The following is a 27,200-nucleotide window of genomic DNA, read 5'->3' on the forward strand; positions in this document are numbered from 1 at the left end:
CAGTTGTACACAACCTCCCAAAGGTTCACTGCAAACAGTCCTTTGTAGCTGGGTGTTTCAGGAAACCCAACACCTCTAACTTCACCTGGCTCTTCTACTGAAGTTTGCAGCAATCTGCCCAGTTAATTTTATTTAGCTTCACCATGTTTATTGCTGCATTTGTAGTATTAGGTTACTACAGAAAAACCTCTGCAGTTTCACTAATAAGCACAGTGAACACCCTGTTTCTTCAGTTCTAAACGGAAAAGACTTGTAAGAAATAGAACCCTGGAAGTTTCTTAAGACCAGACCAAAAATGAGTTAAAAAAAACCCAAAAAAACAAACAACCAAAAATAGTAATTTAATTTTGACTTCCCTGAGAAATCAGGAGAATATAAAAAGTTACAACAAATATTAAATGTTATCAATACTGAGTCAGGAGACAGCCATCCTGTGCACACAACTGAGAGTTCTAACTATGTAGCTCCATACGTTTCCTGTTTAGCACACCAAAGCTCTTGATATGAAGAGTTGCGAATGTTTTATTACAATAAATATTAATGAGAAATTCTCATTTTTTGCCTTGCATCCTGTGTAAACTCTTATTTAACCTATTTTTCCTCTTGTTTTGTGTTCCATTTCACTTATATAATGAAAATCAGTTTATCTATTCATTAATATTACTTGTAGCATAAGGATAGTCCTGTTAAGCCAAGATACTGTCAGCTCAAGACATGCAAGTATTTATTCTTTAAAAATAGAGGGTGGAAGGTAAATTTCCAGCTTATTTTATGACAATAATGCTATTTAAATAAGGGCCTACAGATGTTTGTGTGTGTTTGTTTTTACATCACAAGCCCTGAATTTAGAAACTGGTTCTGTAGTTCTCAGTGTGCCTCTTTTCAAAGTATTCCAGCTAATTTTATATCATAAACTCTCACATCAACCATTTTCTCCTTAGAAAGACTCCACAGCAAAAGCAATTTATGCTCATTTCCTTTCCCTGCCACCTTGAATATATTATGCTAACTAAACCACAGAGGTATTGAAAAACAGGTAACTATAATTCCACATCAGGATGTGAAATTTCCCAGGTAATTCTGCCAATTCAATCCTGACAACAGAAAAAAAAAAAATCTCCACAGAGAACAAGCTGTTGGAGAACGTGGTGATAAAGAAAACAATGTTGGCTCCAATACAGTACACATGTAGATGGCAGTTGTGAGATTCAGAGTTTGATGTCTGTTGTTTGCCTTAAATTCTGCACAGCTAGTATTAGGAAATGAGTATTTCTCACCTAGTGCCTTTGGTGGCAGATAAGCACACAGCACCATTAAAACAATTTTACCTGTTTCTGGATTTACCTTTTACCTTATCAAAGTTTTGAGAAAACTGTAACACTTGTTAAGAACTTACCATGCCATTTGCCTTTGTAAACTGTTCCAAAAGAACCTGACCCTATTCTGGTAGAAAGCATGACTTCACTTGCTTCTATTTCCCAGTAATAACTGGAATCTCTCTGTCCACGAGGCCTCTGGAACAAAAATTGACATGGTTTTTACTTTTAGTATTCAATCGAATATATTCTATATACACACCAAGAATGAAAGAACTCCCTTTATACATGTTTAAGATGCACTGAAACCCCAAGAGTTTTGCCAGGCAGTTTGGACTTTGTTTTTCTCTCCTCAATTTGTGAGGGGTGGCGAGTTTGTTTACAAAAAAACCAAAGAAATCCCAAAACCAAACAACTGAACAAAAACCCAAAGCCAAAACCACACTGCTCCACACCAGCAACATTTTCTTGAATGGCTTGACCTGCTTAGGAAGCTATGGCTAAGTTCTGCACTAGAAACATAAACTCCTATCTTAGATCTTAAGAGGAACAAATATTCCATAATCAACTATTAAAAGACATCTGAAATACTGACTTTTTCAAAACAGCAATACTAAAATTCAGGAACTCCTTTACATATTTAAAAAGAATAAACCAAAAAGATGAGAGCAGAATTCTCCAATGCCGCAGCGATTGACAACTGGGAGTCCCACTAAACAACTGTATTTTCATTTTTAATACTATAAGCCTCAAAGAAATTTGAGATATTATTCATTATTGTTGTAACTATTCCCACCCAAAGTTTAAATCAAGCCTTTGAGGGAAAACTTGTATTTTGTTAAATCCCTGAGACACTGTGATTAACTTCCCTATCAAAATGACAGCGCTATCAAATAGCCAATTTCTATGGAAGCTATGGCAACACAGTTCAAACAGTGATAACTAAGGCTAATTTTAAACATATTAAAAAAGAATTTAAGAAAAGATGCAGACCCTGAAGATTTAGAAAAGTAATCCTCAAATCTGTACTGAAAAATAACTTCACAATGCTGTCTGAGATAAAGTGTTCTGTATTGACAATTAGTTCTGGGTATTTACAATGCAATAGTGCTATCCTTCCCAAGCTAGTTACTATTATATTGCTATTACATACACACAGTGCATGGTTCAAACTTGAACAGGGGCAGTTCATGTCGGATATAATGAAGAAGTTCTTTACTCTGAGGCTGGTGAGCACTGGCACAGGTTGCCCAAAGAAGTGGTAAATGCTCCGGCCCTGGCAGTGTTCAAGGCCAGGTTGGACAGAGCCTTGAGTGACATGGTCTAGTGTGAGGCGTCCCTGCTCACTGGCAGGGGGCTGGAACTGGATGATCTTAAGGTCCTTTCAAACCCAAACCATTCTACGATTGCCATCAGCTTGTATTGCCTTTTAATTACAGGAATGTATCCCAACGCACCACCACTACTCCCAGCCCACTTCACATAATTAAAAATCTATAAATCAGACATTGCCATACTTACAATTTTGTTCTTTTCTTGTGTATTAGATCCAGGGGCTCGTTCTCTTTGAGCTGGGACTGGGGTTTTAGGCTGAGACCAGCCAGTTGGGCTCATATTGTTAGGACTTCCAGACAGAGCAGAGGGTGAGGCTGAAATATTAAAATAGAAGAAAAACAATTTATGACCTAGAAAATAAACACAAAATAACATTCCAAATTATTTTAGGTTTTGAAAACATACCTGATTCACTATGGCTTCGAATTGCATCCTGGAACAGAGAAGATAGGTAATAAAGTTAATAAACATTTGACAGCATACAAAAGAAGATGCAGGAATAGTGCTGAAATTGTTCCTGAGAGTTTTGGTCAAGTGCAAATGGTCTTGACCAACATCCTCCAAAAGATGGCAGCTTGGTTTCTATGCTAAAACCCATGCAATTTGTGAATTCTTCCAAAACACTTAAAATATTCACAGCATATTCAGAGGTGTTACTGCCAAAAAAAGAAAGGAAAAAAGAAAAAAAGGAAAAGAAAAAGACACAGAACAAGAAAAACCACTGCAAATCCTGTCTGCATTCCCACCATGGGATTTTTGCACATGCGTGTATTTCAGGTCTGAGCATAGCTCCTGAGATGGTCCTATACCTCTGGGGGTTCTCCAAAAGCTTTGGCATTACAAGGAGGAAAGCTTTTAAAAGCTCCTCCAATATTCCAAGTCAACATACATGTTTCAGTATCTCTGCCATACTCTTTCAACCCAAAAAAGGCTACATCTGGTGCCCTAATATAAAAAGCATCTTATTTTCAAGACATTTTCCCATAGATCAATGTGTGATGGTATTTGAAAAGCATGTTCTTACACAGTTCACTAGCTGGCACAGTGCGACAACTCTCACCTCATGCCACAGGCACTTTACAACACAATTCTACAGCCATGCACAAGATAACTAAGCTCTGACAAACAAGACTTTACAACTTTTCTCACCTGCTATGTATTATCCCAAAGTACATACAGGAAAGGTAAAATATCCAGGTACTGTATTAAGTACAAAGCAAGAACATGCACTACAGAAATGTTAAATAGTGTCAAAGTTAATAGAAGTCAAGTCAAACTTTCGCACTCATTAGTAGAATAATAAATGTAAGACGTCATAGGAGGACAGAACAAGCCTACATTCCACCATACAGTTTTCAAGTTAACTCAGTTTCTCTTAGTAAAGATTCATTTATGAAATACATCATTTTAGCTTGCTAGTTGCATTCTCCCAAGCTTGACTCTACACCCAGTATTCTTGCATAGTAATTCTAACTCTACTTTTGTCCATTTTGAAGACAATAAAACTCTTTAAGACCCTGAATCAACACCAGGTGATGGGTTTTGTACATCAGCCTGGGAATGGAACTGCTTTCAAGTGAGCTGGAAAAGGACAGCTAAATAAATTATTCTCAAACTGATGCACATGTAATCCTTATTTAAGAAAAAAGTAATTTTGAACTTCAATCCTGATGTGAATATTTTCTTTTCTGCTTATGAATCCAACAGCAAATGAACCAAACCCAGCATTCTTTAGAGCTGTTCTTACAACACAAATCATACCATACACAGTGCTGCAGTCTGGCAGCTTTACTTGGATATGAATAAAATAAATCATGCTCTTAATCTAAGGGCTTTTTACATTTATATGCAACAAAAGTTTTGAGAGGGAAAAAAAAAAAGCTACACAATATATCTGCTTAAGGGCCTTGCTTTAAAAACTGTGTGAACGAAGGCATCTTTAATTCAAGCCTATTCAAACTCACACCAAATCTCATTGCAGTGTAGATTCATCCAGCTAAACTAAAAGTAAAGCACTTCCACCAATTTGCATCTTCCTATTAGTGTCCTCAATATTTAAGTATAAACATGCTATAAACATGTGCACCAAATCAAGGCCAGATTAAACACTGAATGTGGACACTGCCATGGCTTACAAGTTACAACAATCCTGTTAATCACAAGAAAACAAAAGGCACCAAGAAAATACCTACTCTTCCCCTCAAACAAAACCGTCTGCACCAGGAACTGGGAGAAGCATTCAGGCTGTTATTCTAGGCCAACACGGTAAGAGATGAGAGAAAAGAACAGAGGAAGTACAAAAGAAAATTTAAAAATGAAAGAATTAAATGTTAGGATAAATGAAAGAAAGAGTAATTTGATGAGAGATGATCATTAAGCACAGTAAAACTTTGCAGTATTCTCATTGAAACCCAAAAGTTCACTAGTATCTATCCTTTGGTAAACCACTTTATTAAGGTGGTCTTTCTCATGTCATATGAGAAGGTCTCCATATCTTCTGTGGTGTTTAGGGGTTTTTTAACTTTTTCGGGTTTTGGAGCCTTTTGGAAAAGCAGCTATTGCCTTTAAGACATGGCAGCGATTTTTATTCAGTCCCTGTGATATGATGAAGAGCCAGAATTGAAAGCAGTTCTGTCTTTACTGCTATGCATAAAGGATAACGCAAGCAAAGTTTACTTAAAGGCTCATCAGACTACAAAGTTCAATAACTCATATTCTCTTTCCTGACTTTTTCATTATTTTTCATACCATAAAAGCTGGTCAGCCAGGCTTCTGAAGGTGTATAAAAGACTGTAAGCCTAAGAAAACCAAACAGAAAGGAGAATACCTTTCCCCATAAAGCTCAGCTGACACAAAGCTTCTCACCAAAACAACTTCACTGGGCTGCAGTAAACTTTTCTTCAGGTGAAACGTCCAGAGGAGTTCTCCAGCACATTTCAGAGAAGCCTATAAACTACCAGCTGAAGATGCAAGTAAACTTGGCAGTCAAAGGCTTTTGCTTGGCCTAAACAGTTTTTAAACTATTCCAGAGCAAAAAAGCCAACAAACCTCTCTGAAGTCTTGCAGTTCAGCACTTCTTTCTGCAAACCTTTCCTGCACACCACTCCTTTATTTTATCATCACGAAACAAACCCCAACCACTTTAGGCCTGACTTCAAAGAGCTGTCTCTCACTACTGCCAGGTTAAGGTAGAGAAGAAAAAGAAAAAAGGTGCTTGAAAGCAAGTAACAGCAGAAAAATGTTCTGAGATACAGATGGCTTTAGCACACAAGCCCAGAATCACTGTTAATTCCATTCAGATATAACACAAAACATCCTGCAAGAAAGTTTTGACTTGAGTATTCCAACTCCGAGAACTACATCCAGACTTACAGTACTTGTAGTCTGACTGAAAATAAACACCAGCTCCCAACAAATCCAGATTTGTAAGTTTGGAAGAACGTTTTTATGCATGCCTAATAAGCATTTCTTCAGCAAAACTGAGTTTATGTTCTTTTTGGCTCTGTGAAACTTGATTGTTAAGCTCCCCCACATCTTCACAGGCCCCAAAAAATCTACCTAGAACTTCAGAAAAAATATATAAAGACTAAGAATGAACTATCAGCTTTCTATGCAAATGTGCCACGTATCTTCTTCAGCACTCAACCAAGGCAAACAGTAATGACCAAAAGCAAAGAAGAAAACCCAACCAGTGACTATCAAATGGCCAGTCACAATTCTAGTTTAACTTTCAGCTATTCCCTCCCCATCAGCATTACCTCTATTATCCGGCTGTCTACAGGCATTGTAGTGCTAACCATATGGACATTTGGTGTGGACGTAGATCGCTGTCTTTGGGAAAGAGAACCCTCAGAGGAAGGATTTGTTGTGTTGAAGGTGAAGGCATGAGGTGTAGAATACCTGTGCTGGGAACTGAGAAGGAAAGAGGAAAAAAAGGGAAAGTTGTGGTTATTTTTTTCCCTTCTAACATCTGACTCATACTGTTCAATGTAACCTGTCCAAAAGCAATATACACAGAATTCCAAGCACAGAAAAAGCTGGGACTTGCACACCAACTGAACTATTTGGTCAGCTGACTCATTCCAAGTTTAAGTTAGAAAATAAATGAGGAAACTTGAAGATCTTGTCAGCTCACACGCTTATCTAGCGTGTTTAACATAAGTCTATTTCTGCTGTTATGAATTTTGCCACAGCTCATCTCAATCCCCATCAAATCACATTCAGCGTACTGATAAAATACTGGCTCTGTTAGATTAATTCAGGCTTGTGAAATCTAGACAAACTGCTCATTTCAAACCTGTTCAGTGCATAGCTTAAGAGCTCTTTTTACTGCTAAGCCCTGAATTTGCAAAGCTTTGCAGGACTGTTCAATGGTTCGCAGAGAACAGCCAGCAAGGAAGTCATGAAACCCAATACCAGTTAAAAGGAGGCCAACATTAAACTCCAGTTCAACAAAGAGTTATAAATCACAGCTAAGGTCATTCATACTTTATTTATCCCAAATCACACAAGTATCCTAACTGAAATCAGCCAGGCTTCACAAAAAGCTTAAAAACCTATCAAGTTAACAGTCATTGTTCAGCAACGCTGGAAAGAGAGTAGGATGGCAAAGAGAACATAAGATCAATTCCTGATGTATTTGCTACTAAAAAAAAAATAAATGAATATATAGAACCATTTGTAAGTCAGCTACGTGCTCTGTGCCTCATTCCTGAACAGGCCAAGACTTTCAAACGGATGTAGGGAAAACAAGAGATGGCCTGCCCTCTGCAGCCTCTAGAATTTCAAGGAAAAGAATACAGGCACAAATTAGGCTCAGAAGTCAGCCAGAAAGCAGGTTTTAGTCTAGCATTTAAAACTACAGACACTCTTTTTAGGTTTCAGATTTTCTTTTAGTGGAGCATATTTTGAGTTTCCACTGTTCTCTCTTTAAACTCTTATCTGCCACCATAACATTGGAACCTTATTTTAGTTGATGTATGCCAGCTGTGCAAAACGAGTCACATGCCTTTACATATGTACTACCTACTCAGATAAAATAAAATCAATGAAAATACCAGAGGGAGCCTTGAATTGCTTAGGAAGGAAAACAAAGGTCTCCAGAAAACCTTTAATACCCTCCCTTAGTCTTAAGATTTAAAATTAAAAAGATAAAATTCCAAATCAGTGTTTTGCTTGAATGTAAGAACAAGAAAGGACACTACATGTTATCTGTGATGAAGTGGTGTTGCCTTCTTGCACATTTATCCCAATTTTCTAGGAGATGGTCCTAGTTTTGAGGAGTTGGGGGCATTTTGGTTTTTTGCTTTTAAAAAACTGTATTTCCCAAACCAGAAATGACAGGAAATACTAGCTTACCTAACAGGTATCCGGGAGACAGACTCCCGCATCCGTCTCATTGTCAAGGGAGGTAGTGCAGGGACACCACTGTCACTGATATTTGAATTTGGGAACAATCTGAAATATCAACAGAAACAATTATAATTTCAACTGCTACACTACCTCCTGTACAATGCTCTTTAAAGCTGACAATGTATAGGGCTGTTTCTTTCCAGCACAATGAACCTGATGAACACATTCCTATCTTTACACAGTGTTTTTCCTCTGTGTATGGTATGATTAAAAACTAGGTCTTCAGACTCCCCAAGAAAATTTCCATGTGTTCTTTCTAAACTTAAGATACAAAATTTGTTACGTTCTATTAAACCTAGGTAGCACCAAGTGGCACAAGTCATCCTACAGTCTAACCCGTCAGCATCAGAAAATGCGTAACTGTATGACCAAGTTTAGTTATAGTACAATGACTAAGACACATAAGGTCAATTATAGGTTTTAACACTTCTGCATCATAGGACTTCTTCTAACATAATGATCTTCAACTTTTTCTAGTCAACATTAGGAAAGTATTACCCTTCATGAGTTTTCTCACCATTCATGCATTTTCAACAGGGTGTCAAAAGTTGTGGTAGGTCTGAACACTCATGCTTCCAACAGCTAAAGTCCAACCGAATTGTGCTTTTTTTCTTCTAACAAGGTGTTACGTAGGAGGAATCACTATTATTTGCTTGAAACAGAGGGAATCATAGCAACTGCCTGCTCATTCATGATCTTGTTTGCTTCTCCCAGAATATTAAAGATTACAGCAAGAGCAAAATGCATTTAACCTAAATGGCCTTCTTCACCTGGGAACAGACAATCATTGCTGGCTGTTTTATGAAATCAATACACAAGTTCTGTAGATTCACAAAAGTGACTCCACTTCCCAACAATTCCGATTTAACTTTATAATGGGAGATTAAAAAACCCAATGCTTGTCTGTCACAGAGAACTGCTGTTGCTATGAAAAAGGAACAGTCCTTACAAGAGTTGCCTGATATTGCTCCAGTCGACACACATGGTTGGGACTTTAGTGCTGCAGTGTTCATGGAATTTGTAGCCGCATGTCTGACACCGAAACCCATTTAGCAGGAACTTCTGGCAGATGTCACAGAAAGCAAGCTTTAGAAAGGTCTTCCGAGCCTAGAAAACACATTAAATGATTAATCCAAGCTACCAACTTCTCTTCTTTAGCGGAGATGAACATATTCAGAGCTTGACATAAACAAACACCATGAGTAAAATGTTATCAGTACCCCCACAGTGCTACTGAAGTCAAACCCATGCTTGAGAACTCATGCCTATATTTCCAGTTTGACTGGAAACCTGGAAAGCTTACAAACACTTCGGCTTTCTTTACATGATTATTTAAAGTGGAAAAAAGTTCTGTCTAGATCAAAAAGCACTGGTTTGTGCTGGGTAAGGCAACAAAGCTGGGTAGGCCAGGAATTGGGTCTTTTATTGGTTTTCAGTATCTCCAAGGAGGTGAAGGAGGATCAGACTGTAAAAAGCACCTCATTTGTTTCTTTATTAGTCAAAATGCTTGTTGCGTGTCTATGACTAACTAACACCCCTTGCATAAGAAACAAATTCCTTCATAAATAAAATAGTTTAAGGAAATTCTACTTCTTTAAATGGCATTTAACATTTTGCTAAAGCTTCTGAAATGTGACAGAAAGATTAAAAAGAACCAAAGGGTTTCATCCTCCAGAGCATACAGTGGAGGAAGGCTCGAAGTTTGAGCTTATTCCAGCTCTGGAGAAAAATACCAGTTTTCTGATAATCAACTGCAGACAGTTTTATTTGTAGTTTTCTGAAGATGTAAAATAGAAGCAAAGCTACTTTCAGGTTTTGTAAATCAATCCTGACCTTTCGGATGGATGTAAATTATAATCCTTAAGTTTTTCCACTTGGGACAATACATTTCTGGGATTAAACAACAAAAAGGCTAGAAAAAGGCTAGAAAGAGGAATATGGTTGTTTCTCAGGGAGAACAACATAATGCAAAACTGTTAAGAGTTAGGCATTATCTCTTTGTGAAAAATAACCAAACCCACCACCACCTCTATTCATTCAATCTATACTGAGCAAATAATCACTTTTGGAGAAGGAATTACAAATCTGAAGTCTTTCTTTCACAAAAAAACACTGCCAAATTACAAGGCAGCTTTAGCTCACAAAACAATGTCATGACCTTGCAGAACCAACAGCACCCCCATATATTCAGTACCACTACAACAGCCAAACTCATCCAGCCTTCTTTGACTGATGAGCAACAGACTGAAAATGCAAGTTATCTCCCTGACTATAAAGACAAGAGATCTTAATATGACAGTTACAAAAATACACATATCTAAAATTAAAATGGTAATGGTTAGACTTTTGAAGAACATGCATAATGTGAGATTTTAAGGTCTCTGACACCTGGGAATCACTAAATATGAACAGAATTCTGACATTTCATTACAAACTCATATTTAGCCAATCTAATCCGTGCAAGTAGGGGTGAATGAATCAAGCCATTGCTTTCAAAATCCCTCCTGTGTTTAGAGAGCTAAAAGGTACCTAAGGCCTAGAACGATCTTGACTGCATATGTGGTTCAGTTGATACAAATTACATTAACATACAGAAAAGCAGAAGCTTACAAAATTGTGTGTAGTGAGTGGAACATGATCAAGAAAGTCCACTTGCAGTTCCTCTCCAATCAAGGAGGCAGCATCTGTATTCCAATCCAAGCGCACTTTTTTTCTGAAAGAGAGAGAAAAGAGAGGCAACAAAATTACTGAGGAGTTAAGAAGTGTGGCCTAAACCATGATCTGTGTTTGTGAGTTTTCCTGAGTAAAGTGAAAACAAATACAGAAAAGCATGGCTAACTTCTTATAGTGAGCTCTGTTTCAGTGTCTTTCACTTACAGATTAGAAGCAACTTCGAAAACATAGCAATTCACTTCTTTCTCTGTGTCTTTTTTAACATGTAAGTCATTTAGCTATATAGATTATTTGAAGTAAGACACCTAGAAGCTGTAATAGTCACAGAAATACCCTTACAAACAAAACAAGAAATTATGAATGACAGACTTAGTGACATGAAAGCCATATCATATGCTTCAGCACTAAAGTTACTGGTGACCCCAGAATGGACTCTGTTACATTGAGATGTAATCCCACAAATGACTGCCTCATGACTGAGACTTAAAAGAGCATTAAGCCCAAGCCTTACGAGGTGTGAAGTTAAATGTATTAACTCCATGAGATACCTTCACTCCCTCAGCTTGTAAAAGAATCATTTGGTATTTAATAGCAGCATCCCCGGTCCTACAAAAAATAAGGAATACCGGAAGTGAAATTTAAATCCAAACATTGAAAAGTTGTAGAGGAATGTAGAGCCTTAAAACTGAGCACACAGAGGAGATGTTCATTTAAGTTGGCTAAGAATCACTAGCACTGAAATTGGCCAACTACAAATGCAGGGGAGAAATATCCAAATATTTCAAAATATGAAGGGATATCACAGTCATTTCATATAGAGTATGCCAAAAGCCTGAGTGCACCCCTCAATTTTAAACATTTCTAATATTTAGCTTTAAGGCAAAGGTAAGATTTTTAATACCCAGGAAGCTGAAGGAGCTGCCTTCGAGGAGGGCAAAGAAAGCAACATGATAGTGTTCACAACCAAATTGTGCTTTTAAAAGAAACTAGCAGGAGGGAAGGAAGAAACCATTATTGCTGCTATTCTAATCTCAAGGTTTTTACATTTTCTAGCTGGAAGTTTCCCATATAACATTCCAGACTCTTACCCTTTTGGTTCAGTAAGAAGACGAAAAACTGCGCAGCATTCTGGCTGCAAACCTCTGACTTTAAGTGCCTTCATAAGACAGTCGTGTAAGGTCATCCCATTCCGCACATTCACCTGTCATCAACGGAAAGAGAATGGAGTCAGTGATTGCAGAACTTGGTTAAAATTTGGGTTTTTTTGGGGGAGGGGGCACAAAAGATAATCTTTTTCTTCTCCTTTGTGTAGAAGTTGCAGTAAAACTGCAGAACTGTTCACTTCTGAAGTTAACAGAGAAAGAAAAACTACTTGTAACCATGATGTAACAACAGACTGCTGTGCCTTCCAATTGAACTCGCTGCACATTGAGCCAACCAGCCAGGCAGGCATATTTCCTGCCATGTACCCAGCTACCGCAAGGGAAGTTCTGAAGCCATTTTATAACTTTTCAATTTCTTACAATATTAAGTTTCTGGGATTTTATACAGTTCTCATACAAGCAGGTAGCCTATAAAAGCAATAGAAATCAAGGCAAATAGTTACCAAAAGTGCAGAAAAAGGCTTAATTTATGTTTCAGGGAACTTTGGTGAGACCATTAATAGTACACTCAGCTCCAAGAAATCAAATAGAAGTGTGCCCTCAAGAAGTTTCACTTCAGCTTTAACTACCATACTTCACTGTAGTCATCCAAGGGAAGAAAACAGTGACAGAAATGACTACATGTTTTACTTCATACAGGCTTAGATCAGCCAACTACTGTCTTTTAATGTTAAATATGTAAGCAAATTATCTTACTAATGTATATAGGAAAAATATAGCACTAAGGTAGAGAAATACAGGTTCTCAAAATACATATACACTGCTTTCAAAGTATGTCCTCTAGAATTAACAAACTGATGCCAACACACTAAATCACAATAAAGGCCTTTAGTGAAGCTTGGCATTTCCCTTGCCAGATACGCACCACAGTGTTAGCAATGGGAACAGTACGATATTTCTTATGTTAAGGTAATGCAGACTTACCACTGTGCGCTGCTTGTTGGGCAAGAAAACACGAATAGTATTACTCGTTTTGGAAGTATCTGATATTTTGCCATCATCAGATGCCCGGCGTTGATAACCAAACTGCTGGACGATAGTAGGTGAAATACAGTTTGGGCCATCAAAGACAGAATCCTTGAGTCCAAAACCATTACTGATAGTCTTCCAAGCTCCCTGAATGTGCTCCATCGATGCGGTCTAAGAAACAAAAATTGAGAGAGTCAGGGAAAAGGACAATATTCTTCACTATAAAATAGCACTGTCTCCTCCTGAGACAACAGACCTCACAGCCTCTTTTGAAAGCATCTGAAAACTGCACTGCCTTCTGCCTTGTGACATGATCAACCTACACATACACGGTACAGCTCACCCACAGCTGCATAGCCTGAGTCTTGAAAGCAATTGACTTTCTGAACACGAACAGATCACCAGTGATCCATGTGCAATTCCTCTCACTGCACCTCTGGTGTCACAGAGCAGTTTATCGTCATGTTAATTTAGGTAACCAGTGCCTGAGGGGCTTTCAGCCTGGTGGCTAGATGCTAGCTGCAGGCCAAAAGAACAGTCCTGTAAGCCAGATATGGCATACAAGCATTAGCAGAGACTGTACTGTTAAGAAAGAGAGGCCAAACAGGAATTGGAATAAAAAGCATGCTTCCAGATCAGCACACAGTACTATTTTTGCACAGTCAGGGATGAAAAAAAAAAGGTATCAGTGCATTTTTTATCCCAGCTATCACAACTTCAATGCAGCAAGAACTCCAAATTATACTCCAAATGCATCTTGCTCTAAACTAACCAAAAACAGTCTGAAACAGTTTTGAACAGTGAAATGTACTTCTTGCTAAATTTCCAAGTAGCCAGATTCATTGCCAAGCTTTTACAAAGGAAAAGAAAGAATAAGGAACAGTGAAAATAAGATGATGGTTTATTTCCTCCATAAAACTGCATCCTTCTATGAACATCTGAGAAACTGATACTCAAAACTACACAGTGCAAGTGCACGTTTTTTCCAGGTTAGTAGACAGTTCCCAAATTAATCCTCAGTGGTTGTGCACATCACCTTTACGAAAGGTAAAGAAAGTCATATTAAAGCTGCAAAGTCAGGAAATGCCAAAACAAAAGCCTTCCAAGGAATCCTAATTCTGTCCCCTTATGGTTCAGAAAAGGCTTACGCTGAAAGCCCTACACTGCTCCCTTGAAATCACTAACAACTTCATCCAGTACATAACACCAAACACTCCTCCACTGAACACCTATCAGTATCTATTAAACTCATTTCATGTGTGGTCCAGTACCTCCTTTGTTGTAAATTATTTGAATCCTCCACTTCCGCATGCCCTTCTGTGTGATACTCATGCCAAGGAAAAAAAAGGAGCTCCTCTGCTTATGTCAGCAAAAAGATGGTGTTTATTACAGCTGAAGAGCTAAAGTAATGGAATTCAGGGGGGAAAAAAAACTCCACTAGTGTGAAGTGCCCAGTTTGGGATGCCCAGAAGGATAAACTTTGAATTTCAACATTTTTCACTCACAGCACAACTCCAAAAGCCTTAGCTAGACTTTAAGGCCTTAACACTGCTACAGACCTAAACCCTGATCTGAGTAGTTGCTATAAAGGAAACATGTACCAATAAGCTTCAAGAGAAAGGTCTGGGTTACATGAAGCACCTACCATTGCATGCAAACTGCAGCAGCAGGAATCTGGGCCTCTGACACTCTGCTACACTGGGATCTTTGGGTCCCTTCATTAACATTTCTTTCACTGACAACATATACAATATGAACATGCCTATCCTTTCCCTCCCCTCCTGCCAGTTGTTGTCGTATCCACATCAATGCCATCATTTGTGCAGGTCCAGTTGTCCAAAGGGTCAAAACCCAATCAAAATCCAATAGGATTTAGATAATTGGAAATGATGGGTTTAAATTGATGACACATGAAAGACAAGGGTCTTACATTTGATATAAAAAGGGAGCAAAGAATGGGAAGACCCAGAGACATTCTGAAAAAAGGATGGAGGAGGGGAGAACAGATTTTGGGGTACAACTGAGCTCAGCACACACAGGCAACTACAACCATCTCACAATTCATATGAATTGCCTTCCTGTCAGCAGTCAGGAAGGTGAAAAAGTTATATACAGCTGCAACAACCATATTCTGCACATGGACAGGTAAGTGTGTAACTACTTAGATGACAATAAGAAAAGCAGAGTGGAGATAAACTGTTCGATAAGAGGGTAAGATAAAACCCAGACAGCTTGTTCTCTTTCCCCCTCTTAATGTACCCTCTATGGGGAACCCTACTTCATTTCACCCTTTGAGGTAATACATGAGAGAAACCAAGAGGAGCTCAACTGGATTTCTCTACTGAGCTATTTGAGATAGGGAGTAGCAGGGCAACCACCAAACCCCTCCTTGCAGTCACTGCCGACCTAAGTTAACAAAATGCTAATGTTACAGCCATGCTGCCAACATCTCCATAAAAATTCAAGAGAAAACAGGAAACGACCAAAAAATGCAAAACTGCACCCTGACAAAAGCAAAGTTTCATACCAAAAAAGGTACTTCCCTGATCTAAGGGTGTTTCCTCATCCAAGTATGAAAAGCCTGCTGCATAACGTAGAACAGCATGCTCCAGATCACAGAAACACAGTGAGGTGGTTGTATGCACAGTCAGAAAATAAGACTCTTGTCAGCCTTCTGTACAATACAAATGTCAGTTGTATCTGTGATTATGCATTTGCATCCTTCTCCTTCTTACGATCTTTGCCTCAAGGAGGTGCTGGATATTCTCAGGACTGTGTACATGTGGCATTATCCTCTCTCCCAGCAACGCCCTGCTCTCTCTTGCCACCACACTTCATCAATGCATTTTTGCCCTCTTTTTGGCTGGAGCTATTGATAGTGTCCCTGGCAGCTTGGGTTCACTCTCAGATGTTGAAAGCTCCCTTTCTAGAAAATGAAAGCACCCCCTCAACTCAGCAAGCAAATGTAGCATATGCCACCCTTAGCTTTCCTTCCTGCCTAAACTGAAGGCTAATGGGTTCTGTTCACATACCTCAAGAAGGAGCTACTAGAAGATGAACCAGATCTTGCCTGGAGTGGACAAAACCTGCAAGCAGCCTGAGGTTGGAGGGGTAGGGGAGAAGAAAGGGAAGGCTAAAAGACACTTGCAGTCCCCTGGCGAGAGACAGGGAATCCATGATTAAAAGCTGCTAAACCTGCTCTTGGCATCCACGGTACAAGGACACGCAGTTGGGAAGGTGGAGCTTGTTGAAGAAACATCAGCAACCAACTGTCCTGCTGCTGACTTTTGCAGTTATTCAGAGGCAACCCTCATCTGGGATGACAGGAGGCTCCAGGCCCTTAGAAATACCTCTTCACTCAGGCCAAGAGTCTACCCAAGAGCACTTCAAGTCTGATACTGCATGGGCAGCTACTAGCCATGCTCACTTCCCAACCCTAGTCACTGTTCTTACTCCAAGTTATTATCATGGAAAAACAGAGACAGTCATAACAACTTCGTCTTAAGAAGTAATTTGTGACTGAATGACATCTTTCCCCTGCCTGCAAGTGTAAGGAAATCAAGCTTAAAAATTGTATTAATATATACAAAACCATCCCCCTTTGGATTCACAGCTCATTGAAGACACAGATATGAGGTAAGAGAATCAGCATGGCAATTACCAGACCAGCTTCAAACTGACAAAAAATCCCTACCAAAACCCCACACAATGTAATATTGCGCACACACAGGCGATTTCTAGTTGGTACATTGAACAGGGAGCCAAGCACAACAGCAGAAGGCAACAGACATCCTAGTTCCCAGCACACAGGTTAGCATGGCCACCTTCATGCCCCTCTGAACAGGTAAAACACATGCACAGCACAGCTTACCTCTCAGTGTGCTTTAACCTGTGCCCTAGGATTAATTCTTTTATTCATTTGGGGTCTTTTGCTCTAGTCAGAAATTGATGAAAGCCATTTTTACTGAAATTAATTTCGTTTTCTCCAGTTCTCCCAAGATCCACACCAATTCACTCCAGTAAAAACGTCTGATTATGCTTTAAGGAGAAATTTCGTTTAAAATAAAGATTTTACAATTATGCCTTCATAAAGACATAATTCTTCATTTGTCTCTTTCAGAAAAACTAGCTTTTCTTCCCTTAAATAAGTTACAAGCACATTTTGGAAACATTACCAGATATTAGACTTAAGTTAAGCCATGCTCAAATAATGCATTGCCAGCTGAACGTTTTCAGGCATCTTCCTAAGTTTTTTCTCTAAGATACATCTTCCAGCAACTCTCCACTTTCATGAAAATGCCTCCAAACAGCCTGTTACAACTGAAAAACAGCACAGCAGCGTTCAAAGATTTCTTTAAGATATTAAAAGTATGAGTGTATCAGTCCTCTTGTGGATCCAGTAGGAAACTGATTTTGATTTATTCATGTTAAACACTCAATGTGAGCAGAAAAGATACCTGATACTATTCCTCCACCTCGCACAAGTACTCTGCCCATGGTGACCAAGACTGCACTTTTCATTAGAGCTTTTTGCACAGATTACAAATTTTGATCATTAGTCATTTGAACAAGCACTAAAACCAAAAGCAAAAATGGCTATACAATGTGTCCATCTCACAGTAACACATCCCTATAGAGGTCATTCACTCACATCATCCACTCACAGCATTCATTCACAGCCCACAGATACTTTAACTTGTTCCATGACTAGCAAAAAGTGTTCAGGCTGACCTGGTAAAGACTTCAATCTGTCTCCCAAAGGAATGCTGAAACTGGGAATGAAGCAACCTGAAAGTTCACAGGATACAAACCTAAACTCTCCATACAGAGTTTATATGCCTTGCCCTTTATTTCTGAAATAAACACCAAAAGCTTTTAAGGAAAATGTATATTCAGCTCCCCTCCCAACACACACAAAACCATTTTTATCCATGCAAACAATTAATAGTCACACACATGTTTAATGAAATACACACACAAAGGCAAAACACCACAGAACAAAACCCAGGGCGCATTTCAAAATGAACACTTCTGGCAGAAAATACGAGCTTTAAACGTGGCTTATAAGAAAGTTTCATCTCTGGCACAAAAAGATGTAAAACTTTGTAAACAGAGTGAAACTTTGGTTAGTAAGCATAAACCAAGTCATACTCCTTGGCTGGAGTAGACTGTACTTTGGGCTCTGGTTAGTAGGTATTTATTCGTCACCAAGCTATCTGCACCTTTGGCCGCTTCATGCCTGCCCTCCTCCCTTGATTAGGACAGTGCCAAGCTACATTTCTGAACTAGTTTTTGGGAAGATCTGTTTGGTTTGTCCTTTCCACACAGCCTGCTGCCATGTCACCCACCTCCCTTCACGTGAAGTTCGAATGCTCAGACTCTGTAAGTGTTGCTACAAAACCCAAATTCCTTCATTAGAGAAATGGGAGCACTGAACACCCTGCTTGTATCTAAAAGTGTTCAGGGATATAGAAGCCAAATCCTCCCCTTTCCCAATCTCAGGGAAAAAGGAAAAAGCAGCAGGTTTTTCCAAGCTTTTGTAGATTTTAGTTCGGCATAGCTGCTAAGTTTATACAGACTCACAGCAAAGTTTAGAAACTTGTTACTAAAATACCTATGAAAGGCCAAGGCAAGCAAGGAAAGCACACACATTCTGCACATCCATTTTGTCCAAGTTTTGCTAACAAAGCACCAGAACTCTATGTCATGGAGTAAAACCTCCACTTTTTTTTTTAGTATAACTACTTATAATTTTTACCTTATAATCAAAATCGATAACTATTGAGAGGTGGCCACTCAATGCTTTCTCTCAAAGTGTGTTCTCTTCTATATTAAATATTAAAATTAAAGCTGAAGTTCTATTTAAGACATTCTCATTTTTTAATTGGGCAAATTCAAAGGCATTACTAGAAATAAAAACTGAACATTGCTTTCTTACATCTGACTGGATCAGAATCCCATTATATGACATTCTTGTCACACTCAGACTTATTGTTTCTTCACTATAATATTAAACTCTTCAGAGCAGAATCCTCCAATTTAGAACGATCTTTAAAGCAGACCTTGCACTGTGGAAGTGGGGCTGTGAGATTACATGTGCACTGACATTACACAGATAGGACACTCTGGAGAAGCATTTTTTTATCCCCAGTCTTTCAATCAAGTGCACAGGCATTCTCAGACACGTGCCTATTTGCATTCTGAACTTGCTCATGCTTAAATTGTTTCAAGCAGGGATGAAAGCCCCAAACTGTGTTTACAGTTGCCTGGAACTAATCCACTTTACAGCAAGGATGGAAAAGTTACTCAAATGTCAGCAATTCACCAAATGCCCTTCCCACACAACTTCTCAAGGATTAAACAAAAGTGACTGGGAATTTCAGCACAAAGAATTACTGGTTCTGTCCTCCCTCAGTTGCATGTAGTAAATTAAGTAACAGTGAGGACACTACCACTGAGAACATACCAGTCTTTAAACCCACCTCAGGTTTGCTGAAAAGGAGCTCAGCCTAAGATAAGGTTATTCAAGTAGCTGCTAGGAGCTGCTAGTTATGCTAACTCTCCGGTTCAACCATACCACACTTGCTGTTAGAACTGCGAAACAGCAGGCAGTGCCAGATGATCTGTACAGTTAGACACAAGAGGATGCAGTAATCCAGCTAATTCCAGAGTTGGGTGTTCTCTGCATTCACCCAGGGCAGCTTTAAACCAATAAATTCACTTTATTAACCATGGGCTCTGCGCCAGAACCAGCAGTGCCATGGGGAGGTCAATACTGCAAGTCAAAGAGCCTGGGCATGGAAACAATGTATAGATGGGGGAAGCAGGGACAAGAGCACCAAGAAAGGTTTGGAAGGAACACTGAGATACTCTTCTGTAAGAAGACAGACCAAATGATTCTCCCTTGTATTTGCTAATAAAGCACCTAGGAATAAATAAAAACCTGGGAATAGCTGAGCATATGAACTAAATCTAATGCGACACTACTCAAGTAGTTTAGTTACAGGCTGCCTGAACAGCTTTAACAACTTTATCTGATGGTGTCCTATGCACTAGTATTTGCAAAAAAACCTGCATAAAATGCCAAATAAAACCAGAATGTAATTAGCAATTACAGATTGTACATAAGCAAAATTACTTTATGTCAAATATTTACTGTCCTGAGTGCCTCCAAAAAGAAATGATGCTTCATTTTAATGCCAGCTTATATTATTTTACTAAATAATCCACGAAATTACACTTCTGGTTTGGGTGGGGTTTTCTTTATTTAATAAAGTGCCATAGTAGACTTTTTATTTCAGAGATACAATCTCAGAAAAAGGAGGGGATGGGGAGGGGGACACAAACACCAGTTGTAAGATAACGTCACAGATATGGGTTACATTAAGTCTGGATTATTCTCAACAGGCCTGTAGTTGTGTGGCAAGGCAAATACTATTTGTAGAAGATAGGCAGACATCAAGCCCTAAAGTTCTAAACTGAAGAAGATCTTTCCACTGCAAAGTAAATACCCATTTCAGGGGAGACTGACTAAAGTAAGAGCTTCAGTTAAACACATACTTTGGATAAAGCAAGCACTGAACCAAGTGGAGAGATCGTACCAATTTTGTGCAATTCTTTCAGAAACAGAAAGGACATTCCAGCAGCAGTGAATGAAAACAGGCACCAAGCTCAGCTACAGAAAGTTTCCTGTCCCCTAGGAAAGATCCAGGGACCTCAGAAGAAAGAGTGGGGCAGGGTAAGGAGGAAGGGAAAGATAACCATGGAAAGTTATTTATACCTTTAGTTCTGCTTTCAGCAACTGAACTCCTATGACAAAAGGATGAAGTACATCATCTGTGGAAGGTAACACAGGAAAACAGAAGATATTTACTATTTTAAGACAAATTTGTACAGGTGTACAACATACAACATTCATAACCAAGAAATTACTTTGTGAATTACATCAATAGTAGAGTTCATCACCCTTCTACTCCTAGAGTTTTCAGGCCCTTCCAGACTTTCACTATTTTATGCAACTTTTCAGTGCAATGCAACACACTATGTAAGGCCAGACTGCACGACAACCAAATGCCAGCCCAGCCCAACATCATCGCATTCTTATTCAAGAACATCAAAATCTTTCACAGCTAAAAACTCAATGAAGTAAAATCAAGTATAAGTTGAATATTTTCTTCTCACACTGGAAAATATAGAAACACCATGGTAACTCACAAACATAATGACAAAACCTGGATCCAAAACAAGGAGGTAATCAGAAGCTCAGCCCTTGAAGGCTATCTGTATCTTCCATAATGCACTAACTGTAAGAGGAAGAATTCCTAGGGAAGCTGAAGAGAACTTGATTAAAAGACTGGAAGCTCAGATTAGTTCAAGAAAGAGGTGTAGGTTAAATATACAAAAACATTCACTAGATAGTAAATGGTAAAACGCTTTCTTACCCAAAATTCTCATCCTACTTAGCTATTCCTAAAACAGTCCCATACAGAGATGATTAGAGAAGGAAAAGATGCAACACAGCCAGAGCCATTGTAGCTAGAAGGGACCTCTTAAGATACTTTAGTTCCACCTCCCTGCTCAAGAAGGCTCAGCTATGCTGGGCTGCCCAGGACCACATCAGCTGGGTTTTGAGCACACACCCCCAAATACACATTCTACAGCCTCTCTGTGCAACTTGAGTGCTTGATCACCCTCACAGCAAAACCAACTATTTTCTCATTTTCAGATGGAGATTCATGTGTTTTAATTTGTCCTCACTGCCCCTTGCACTGTCACTGGGCACTAGTAAGAAGAGTTTGGTGTCCTCTTCATTCCCATCAGTGTATTTTTACACATTGGCAGGATCATAGAATCATGGAATGGTTTAGGTTGGAAGGGCCCTTAAAGCTCATCCAGTTCCAAGCCCCTGTCACAGGCAGGGACACCTTCCACTAGAGCAGCTTGCTCCAAGCCCCGCCAGTCTGGCCTGTAACACTGCCAGGGATGGCTCAGCCACAGCTTCTCTGGGCACCCTGTGCCAGCGCCTCACCACCCTCATTGAAAAGCTTTCTCTCCTTCAGGCTGAACAGTCCCAGCTTCCTGATGTCTTTCTTTACATTAAATACAAGGAAGTACACATAAAAAAATAAGAGATCTTACATTGCTCGCTCACTTTTGGTTAGAAGCATCCTCTTTCCTCAATAGTGTGTGGGGAACTGCAATGTTTTTACCCAAGACAGCAAATCCCCAAAGACTAACAAACCAGAAGAATGCTTTGGGATTCCCACCTTGAGCCACCTAGTAACTGTAAAATCAAACCTACTTACAGTCTGTACTGTACATTTACCCCACTTACTAACTTGAGTACCTCTCAGTGACAAACATTTGGGAACATGACATATAAATAATGTGAATATTGTTTCCATCTTGGAAAAAGATAAGCAGGGAGGCTTGGAGAAAGGAGGATTCTGTGTTTTGTACCCCAGGGAAAAGCTGGTTCTAACAGCAGACAAGCAGTCAGCAACAATGGCATATTTAGGAAATAATCCCCACTGAATCAAGGGGGAGGAGGTGTTTGCTTATTTTTGACATATTCCATAACCAAGGAATAAGATGTGAAAAGTGACATGATCAGAAAGCATGTGGGGGCCAGAAGCAGAGTAAAACAGGGAAGAATAAAAACACCATAGAACCATGAGAATAAGCAGAAGACCAGAGAACCACATCCTCCTAGGAACTAAGAAAGGCATGGGAGGGTGAGGGGGAAGAGTTGGGATTTTGTCTTTTAAAAGTAGCCAGATTGACAATTAGCAGCCTGATAAAAACAGGGATGCAGTTATGGTCCTCACATTCAGCTACAAGGTCAAGAGATTTGTAAAGACCAGTTCCAAAGAAAACAAGAGCTAAAAACTGAGCTGAAAAGACTCTAGGACAAACTTTGGGAGAAGTCAGTATGATGGATAATGTTAGATGAGAAAAAGGAGAGAAAACTGATGGGGAGGGGTAGAGGTTTTACAGGCTGAAATCTAAAGCATTTTAATTGTAAACTCGGTCAGGAGAAAAAAATAATCTCATCTAAAACCAAAAAGAGAAGGCACAGCATAAAACTAACGTGATGGGTTAATGCAGTAGGTACGATATTTCTACCTCCAGCAGAAGTAAAAGCTGTAAGGGTGTAAAAATCATGTATTTTTCTTGACAGATAAGAGATGCATGAAATGCAACAATTAGCAAGAACATTTGATAACAGAACTGGCAACAAGGAGGGTTTAAGAAGTGGAACAGTTGACAAAAATAACCAGCTGTTACTGCAGATGTGAGATTCAATTAAAGCTGAGAAGAATTGTTCATCTAAGACAATGGCAAAGCCAAGAGAGAAGAAAATGACTCTGGCCTGGAGGAAGTTTGCCTACTTGCAGGATTTCCACCTGAGATACTCCAGAGTGCAGGAGAAGTAGCAAGGGAAGCAGGCGTTCTGCAAGGTGAATTCACAGAAGTGCATCAGTGACCACACTTCAGTGTCAAACCACTGCTTTTGAAAACTGAAATATTCTGCTACAAATACACACCTGATGGCACAAACCAACAGAGCAAGAGTTTGAAACACACAGGGCTCCAAACTGCTACATTTGCATTTCAGTGGTGACAAGTCACTCCCATACTAAGCACTGATGGTTTCAGAAGATCCACCTGGACAATACTGTGTTTAAGATTAGGTCATCCCAAACGTGAGACATTTCAGACAGTCAAACATCTGCATGGGTTATATCCCAGATGTGCTGTTTCTACAACTGAAGCCCAGTGCTACACTGTTACGACATTCTTGTTTCCTCCAGTTTTCACTGCAATCAGTTTGGTAGATACAGCACTTTGTTCCTGGCAGTGCTGGAAATCTATTCCCAGCAAGAAATATTAATTTTCTATTGTGTGAAGGAGCCATCAACTTAAAATGTAATCAAAATCAGCTAGACTTTTTAGAAGTTATGACAAAACCCTCCTACTACACTTATTCCTGGGTTACACGGTTAATTCCCTGTCTCTAAAAATCACATTGTCTATTTAGTCTCCATGTGAGAAACTGAGAAAGACAAAACACTCAATATACAAAGGAAACCAAAATTAAAAGATCCCCCCTACCAGCCAGATACTACGCAAACAGAAGTGAAAGAACCTCTTGCAGTTACAGCAGCAGTATTATTTGTGGTGACAGGGTGACAGAAGAAAAAGTATTTTCAAATCTAAGACAATTTTTTGTGTCAATCTGCCTGACAATTTTATTGAAAGATTTCTTCAGAGCATAGAGCACTTCTATAAAACAAAATGATTCCAGGTACTGTCCTGTAATTCAACATCACAAGGGCAGATCTTACTGGAATAGGTAAAAATAGCACTAGTGGACATGCCAAAGGAGAGTCTTTCCACTATATGGCCGGTGCTTAGATTGCAACATCAGCTGGCTCTCTTTTTATAACCTCCTGATTGCCAGTGAACAAGTTACACAGTCAACTTAAAAGGTTTGAGAAATCTAAGAGTAAGCTCTGGAACTCACTTTCAGCTGAAATCAATCCACTGTATCACTCCGACACAAACACTTTGTTTCAGCATGCCATTATTGCCTGGGTAAGCTTTATACTTGCTTCTAAAGCATTTAACACAGATGAATGATGTAATTCAGAATAAGGTTTATTTTTTGTTAAATGTCAGCATAAAATTAGAGGCTTGCACACTTTGTTGTTTCTTTTGGCTACCACATACTCTGGCAGCTACTTAACTTACTACAGCCTCTTGCAGCTGCACATGTGCCATCCTCCACTGAACCTGGTTTAGCCCATTTCTGCAAATGCTCCCCCTCAACTCCAACAACTCCCTAGCAGCAGAACTCTAGATGGGTTTTTATCCATGTTTCCACATAACGACAACAACTGTCACAATATGAACCTTTCAAACTGCCAGAGCACTGATCAAACTGAGACAGAAATGTTCTGATAGAAGAAATTCATGCTCCTTAGCCATCAGCTTGACTTACAGATGACTGGAACTGCTCAGCTTTCTAATTAGGTACAAGGGAAACCAGTATCCTCCCATCTTCAACACCACAAACAGGTTTGTGCCTGCTCATGCTTACAGATTGGTATTGATTTGACACAGCTTTCAAAAGGTATTGGAGAGAGCAATAGGGAGGGAAAAGCAGGTTGTAAAAAAGAAGGACATCACTCACCTTGCACAGGTACTTTAATCCCCTCTGAAAAAAACTGAATTACCATCAGCGTATTTAACTCTCTTGAAGTTTGAAAGTGCTCGTATAATCAAAATATGTTTTTTATTTGCACAAGGTGCCCCAGCACAGTGCCTACATGAAGGTCTCATGCAAATTCAACAGTAGTGAGAGTTCAGACACATTTGCCATACTTAGTACATGACTTTTACAATACAGGTTCTAAAAAAACCACACATAAAATTACAAGTGCAGAAATAAAGAATTGATTAAAGTTATTTTAATGGGCTTATGAAATACGTGAGATCTGAAGGAATTAAAGAAATATATAACAGAAATTGTCAAAGGGAAATATTACCCTGATGGTAACCTTGGAATTAACAATTGATATTGTTAAAAATATTGTACTTTCTATGATACTAATTTGAGAACAACGTAACTAACAGGTTTGGGGGAGCAATAAAGCACAAATTTTCTTAAAATCACTGAAATATGATTAACAACTATATTTCCTTCCCAGCAACACTGCCACCACTGAAGCTTCCAGTCTAATGGTCCTCCCTACATTTGCTGTATTACTATGCAGGACTCTTGGCCTGTGTTCCTAGGTAAATTCCATGCAAACACAAGGGAGAATGTGTATCTTCATCTGTTCCGCTACGCTGCCTTCAGTCTCACCAAGAAACTTTCACATAAAATCTCACATGTAGTTTCTTCTACACAGGGGAAATTATAGGACAAAGAACAAAGACTGATAACTTACTTGTTTGTTCAACAAGCGGTCACAGTGGGAGACACACATTTCATCTCTTCCACAGGTAGTAAAAGGGTAAAGAGAGAGCAGTGCCTTTTGTGGTACATGAACAGGCTGAAAAGACCAGTCTATTCTACTAGAAAACATTGAAACCATGACCAGATGCTGAGCAAACACAGTTGAATGAGAACAGAATAAGAAAGTGGAACATGCAAAAACTAGAACACATTACTGATAGAGTTGACAGGGACACATGTTGGAAGCTAATGACCAGCAAAAGAAATGACATTACAGAAAAAGAAACTAAACTTCAATTAGTCATATATTGAAGTTTCTCAATATGTAGCCAAATGTTAGCCCTATAAAGGTACATTAAAGACATCTTTTCTCCTAGATCCATGCTACCTTGTCCCTCCCTCTTGCTAGTCTCTCCAGCCTGGTGTTCCTAAAACACTCATTGTCAAAACTCTAGCTTGTTCTGCAGTGAAAAGATGTCTGTAACAATACTATAATGGGGGCTGTGAGCCATTTTTTCAAGTCTAAACCTCTGAGCCAGCTTTAATGAATATGGTTAACCCCACACCACACCCAGCTGCAAGTTAGTGAAGCAACCTCCCTTCAGCTTGTGAACTAAAAATATACAAGATGTCTCAACTGCTCTTAACCGATACTACGTGTTTCGATTGGAATGCAATATTAACAGCCCTTTTGTCAGCTGTTTGTCAGAAATGAGATATTTTAGGGTCAAACCAATAGCAAGTGTGCAAGGTAAGCTCAAATCTGAAACAAAGCAACATAACATAGTAATAAGAGAAAACAGTCAGCACTACCGTAATCAACTCAACATCTGCAAAGCCACAACACAGCAAGTGAAATGATTCCACAGAGCAATGAAACCGAGAACAACAACATAAAAAGGAGCTTATATCAGAAAAGCTGGAGATACAGGTCCCATGTGCAGATTTTTAGATAGTGCAAAGAAAACAAGGCAGAGTTGCTTCCACACTCACCACACACAGAGATAATTTGCAAGGCAATTCTAAAACTCTTTTGCCTGAAGTTAAAACCAATCAGCTTTAACTGTGCTATTGCTCTGCTTCATTTATGTGAGTGTGCAGGATATGTCTGGAACATGCATGGGAGAAACAGCAGAACCCAGACATACCTGCCACTGCAAACAAATCCAGTGCCCTGTGTTTGCCACCATGTTGTTCTACACAAATACAGAGTTTAAATATGTTAAAATCTAGCTCTAAAAAGCTTGTCACACCCTATACATACGCAAAACCCTCTGGAAAACACACGTATCCATCACACTGGTTATGCCACTTAAAACCCCAATAAAAGAATCCTCATGTAAGTAAACATTCTATTTATTGTCAGTT

At 39.1% G+C, this 27,200-nt stretch overlaps 1 protein-coding gene across 8 annotated transcripts in view; it reads right to left on the reverse strand.

Moving 5' to 3' along the window:
- RAF1 (Raf-1 proto-oncogene, serine/threonine kinase) overlaps nucleotides 1-27,200 on the reverse strand; it is a 44,334-nt gene that overhangs the window by 12,621 nt on the left and 4,513 nt on the right. For 5 of the 8 annotated variants that reach the window (XR_013957704.1, XM_080625902.1, XM_080625899.1 and 2 more), the window contains 9 exons: nucleotides 12,824-13,039; nucleotides 11,825-11,937; nucleotides 10,674-10,776; nucleotides 9,013-9,170; nucleotides 8,010-8,108; nucleotides 6,410-6,563; nucleotides 3,057-3,084; nucleotides 2,838-2,965; nucleotides 1,397-1,514 (listed from right to left, as the gene is read on the reverse strand). Coding sequence is in view for 7 of the 8 variants with exons in the window: in XM_080625902.1 (XP_080482028.1) it covers nucleotides 1,397-1,514; nucleotides 2,838-2,965; nucleotides 3,057-3,084; nucleotides 6,410-6,563; nucleotides 8,010-8,108; nucleotides 9,013-9,170; nucleotides 10,674-10,776; nucleotides 11,825-11,937; nucleotides 12,824-13,030 (1,108 nt within the window). In the remaining variant the exon portion in view is untranslated. Of the gene's footprint in view, nucleotides 1-1,396; nucleotides 1,515-2,837; nucleotides 2,966-3,056; nucleotides 3,085-6,409; nucleotides 6,564-8,009; nucleotides 8,109-9,012; nucleotides 9,171-10,673; nucleotides 10,777-11,824; nucleotides 11,938-12,823; nucleotides 13,040-20,648; nucleotides 20,705-27,200 lie in introns of all 8 variants that reach the window. The other 3 variants (XM_080625900.1, XM_080625905.1, XM_080625904.1) reach the window with 2 other exon arrangements.

Source organism: Psittacula echo (assembly GCF_963264785.1).
Source record: "Psittacula echo genome assembly, chromosome: 9".
NCBI classification, from domain to species: Eukaryota; Metazoa; Chordata; class Aves; order Psittaciformes; family Psittacidae; genus Psittacula; species Psittacula echo.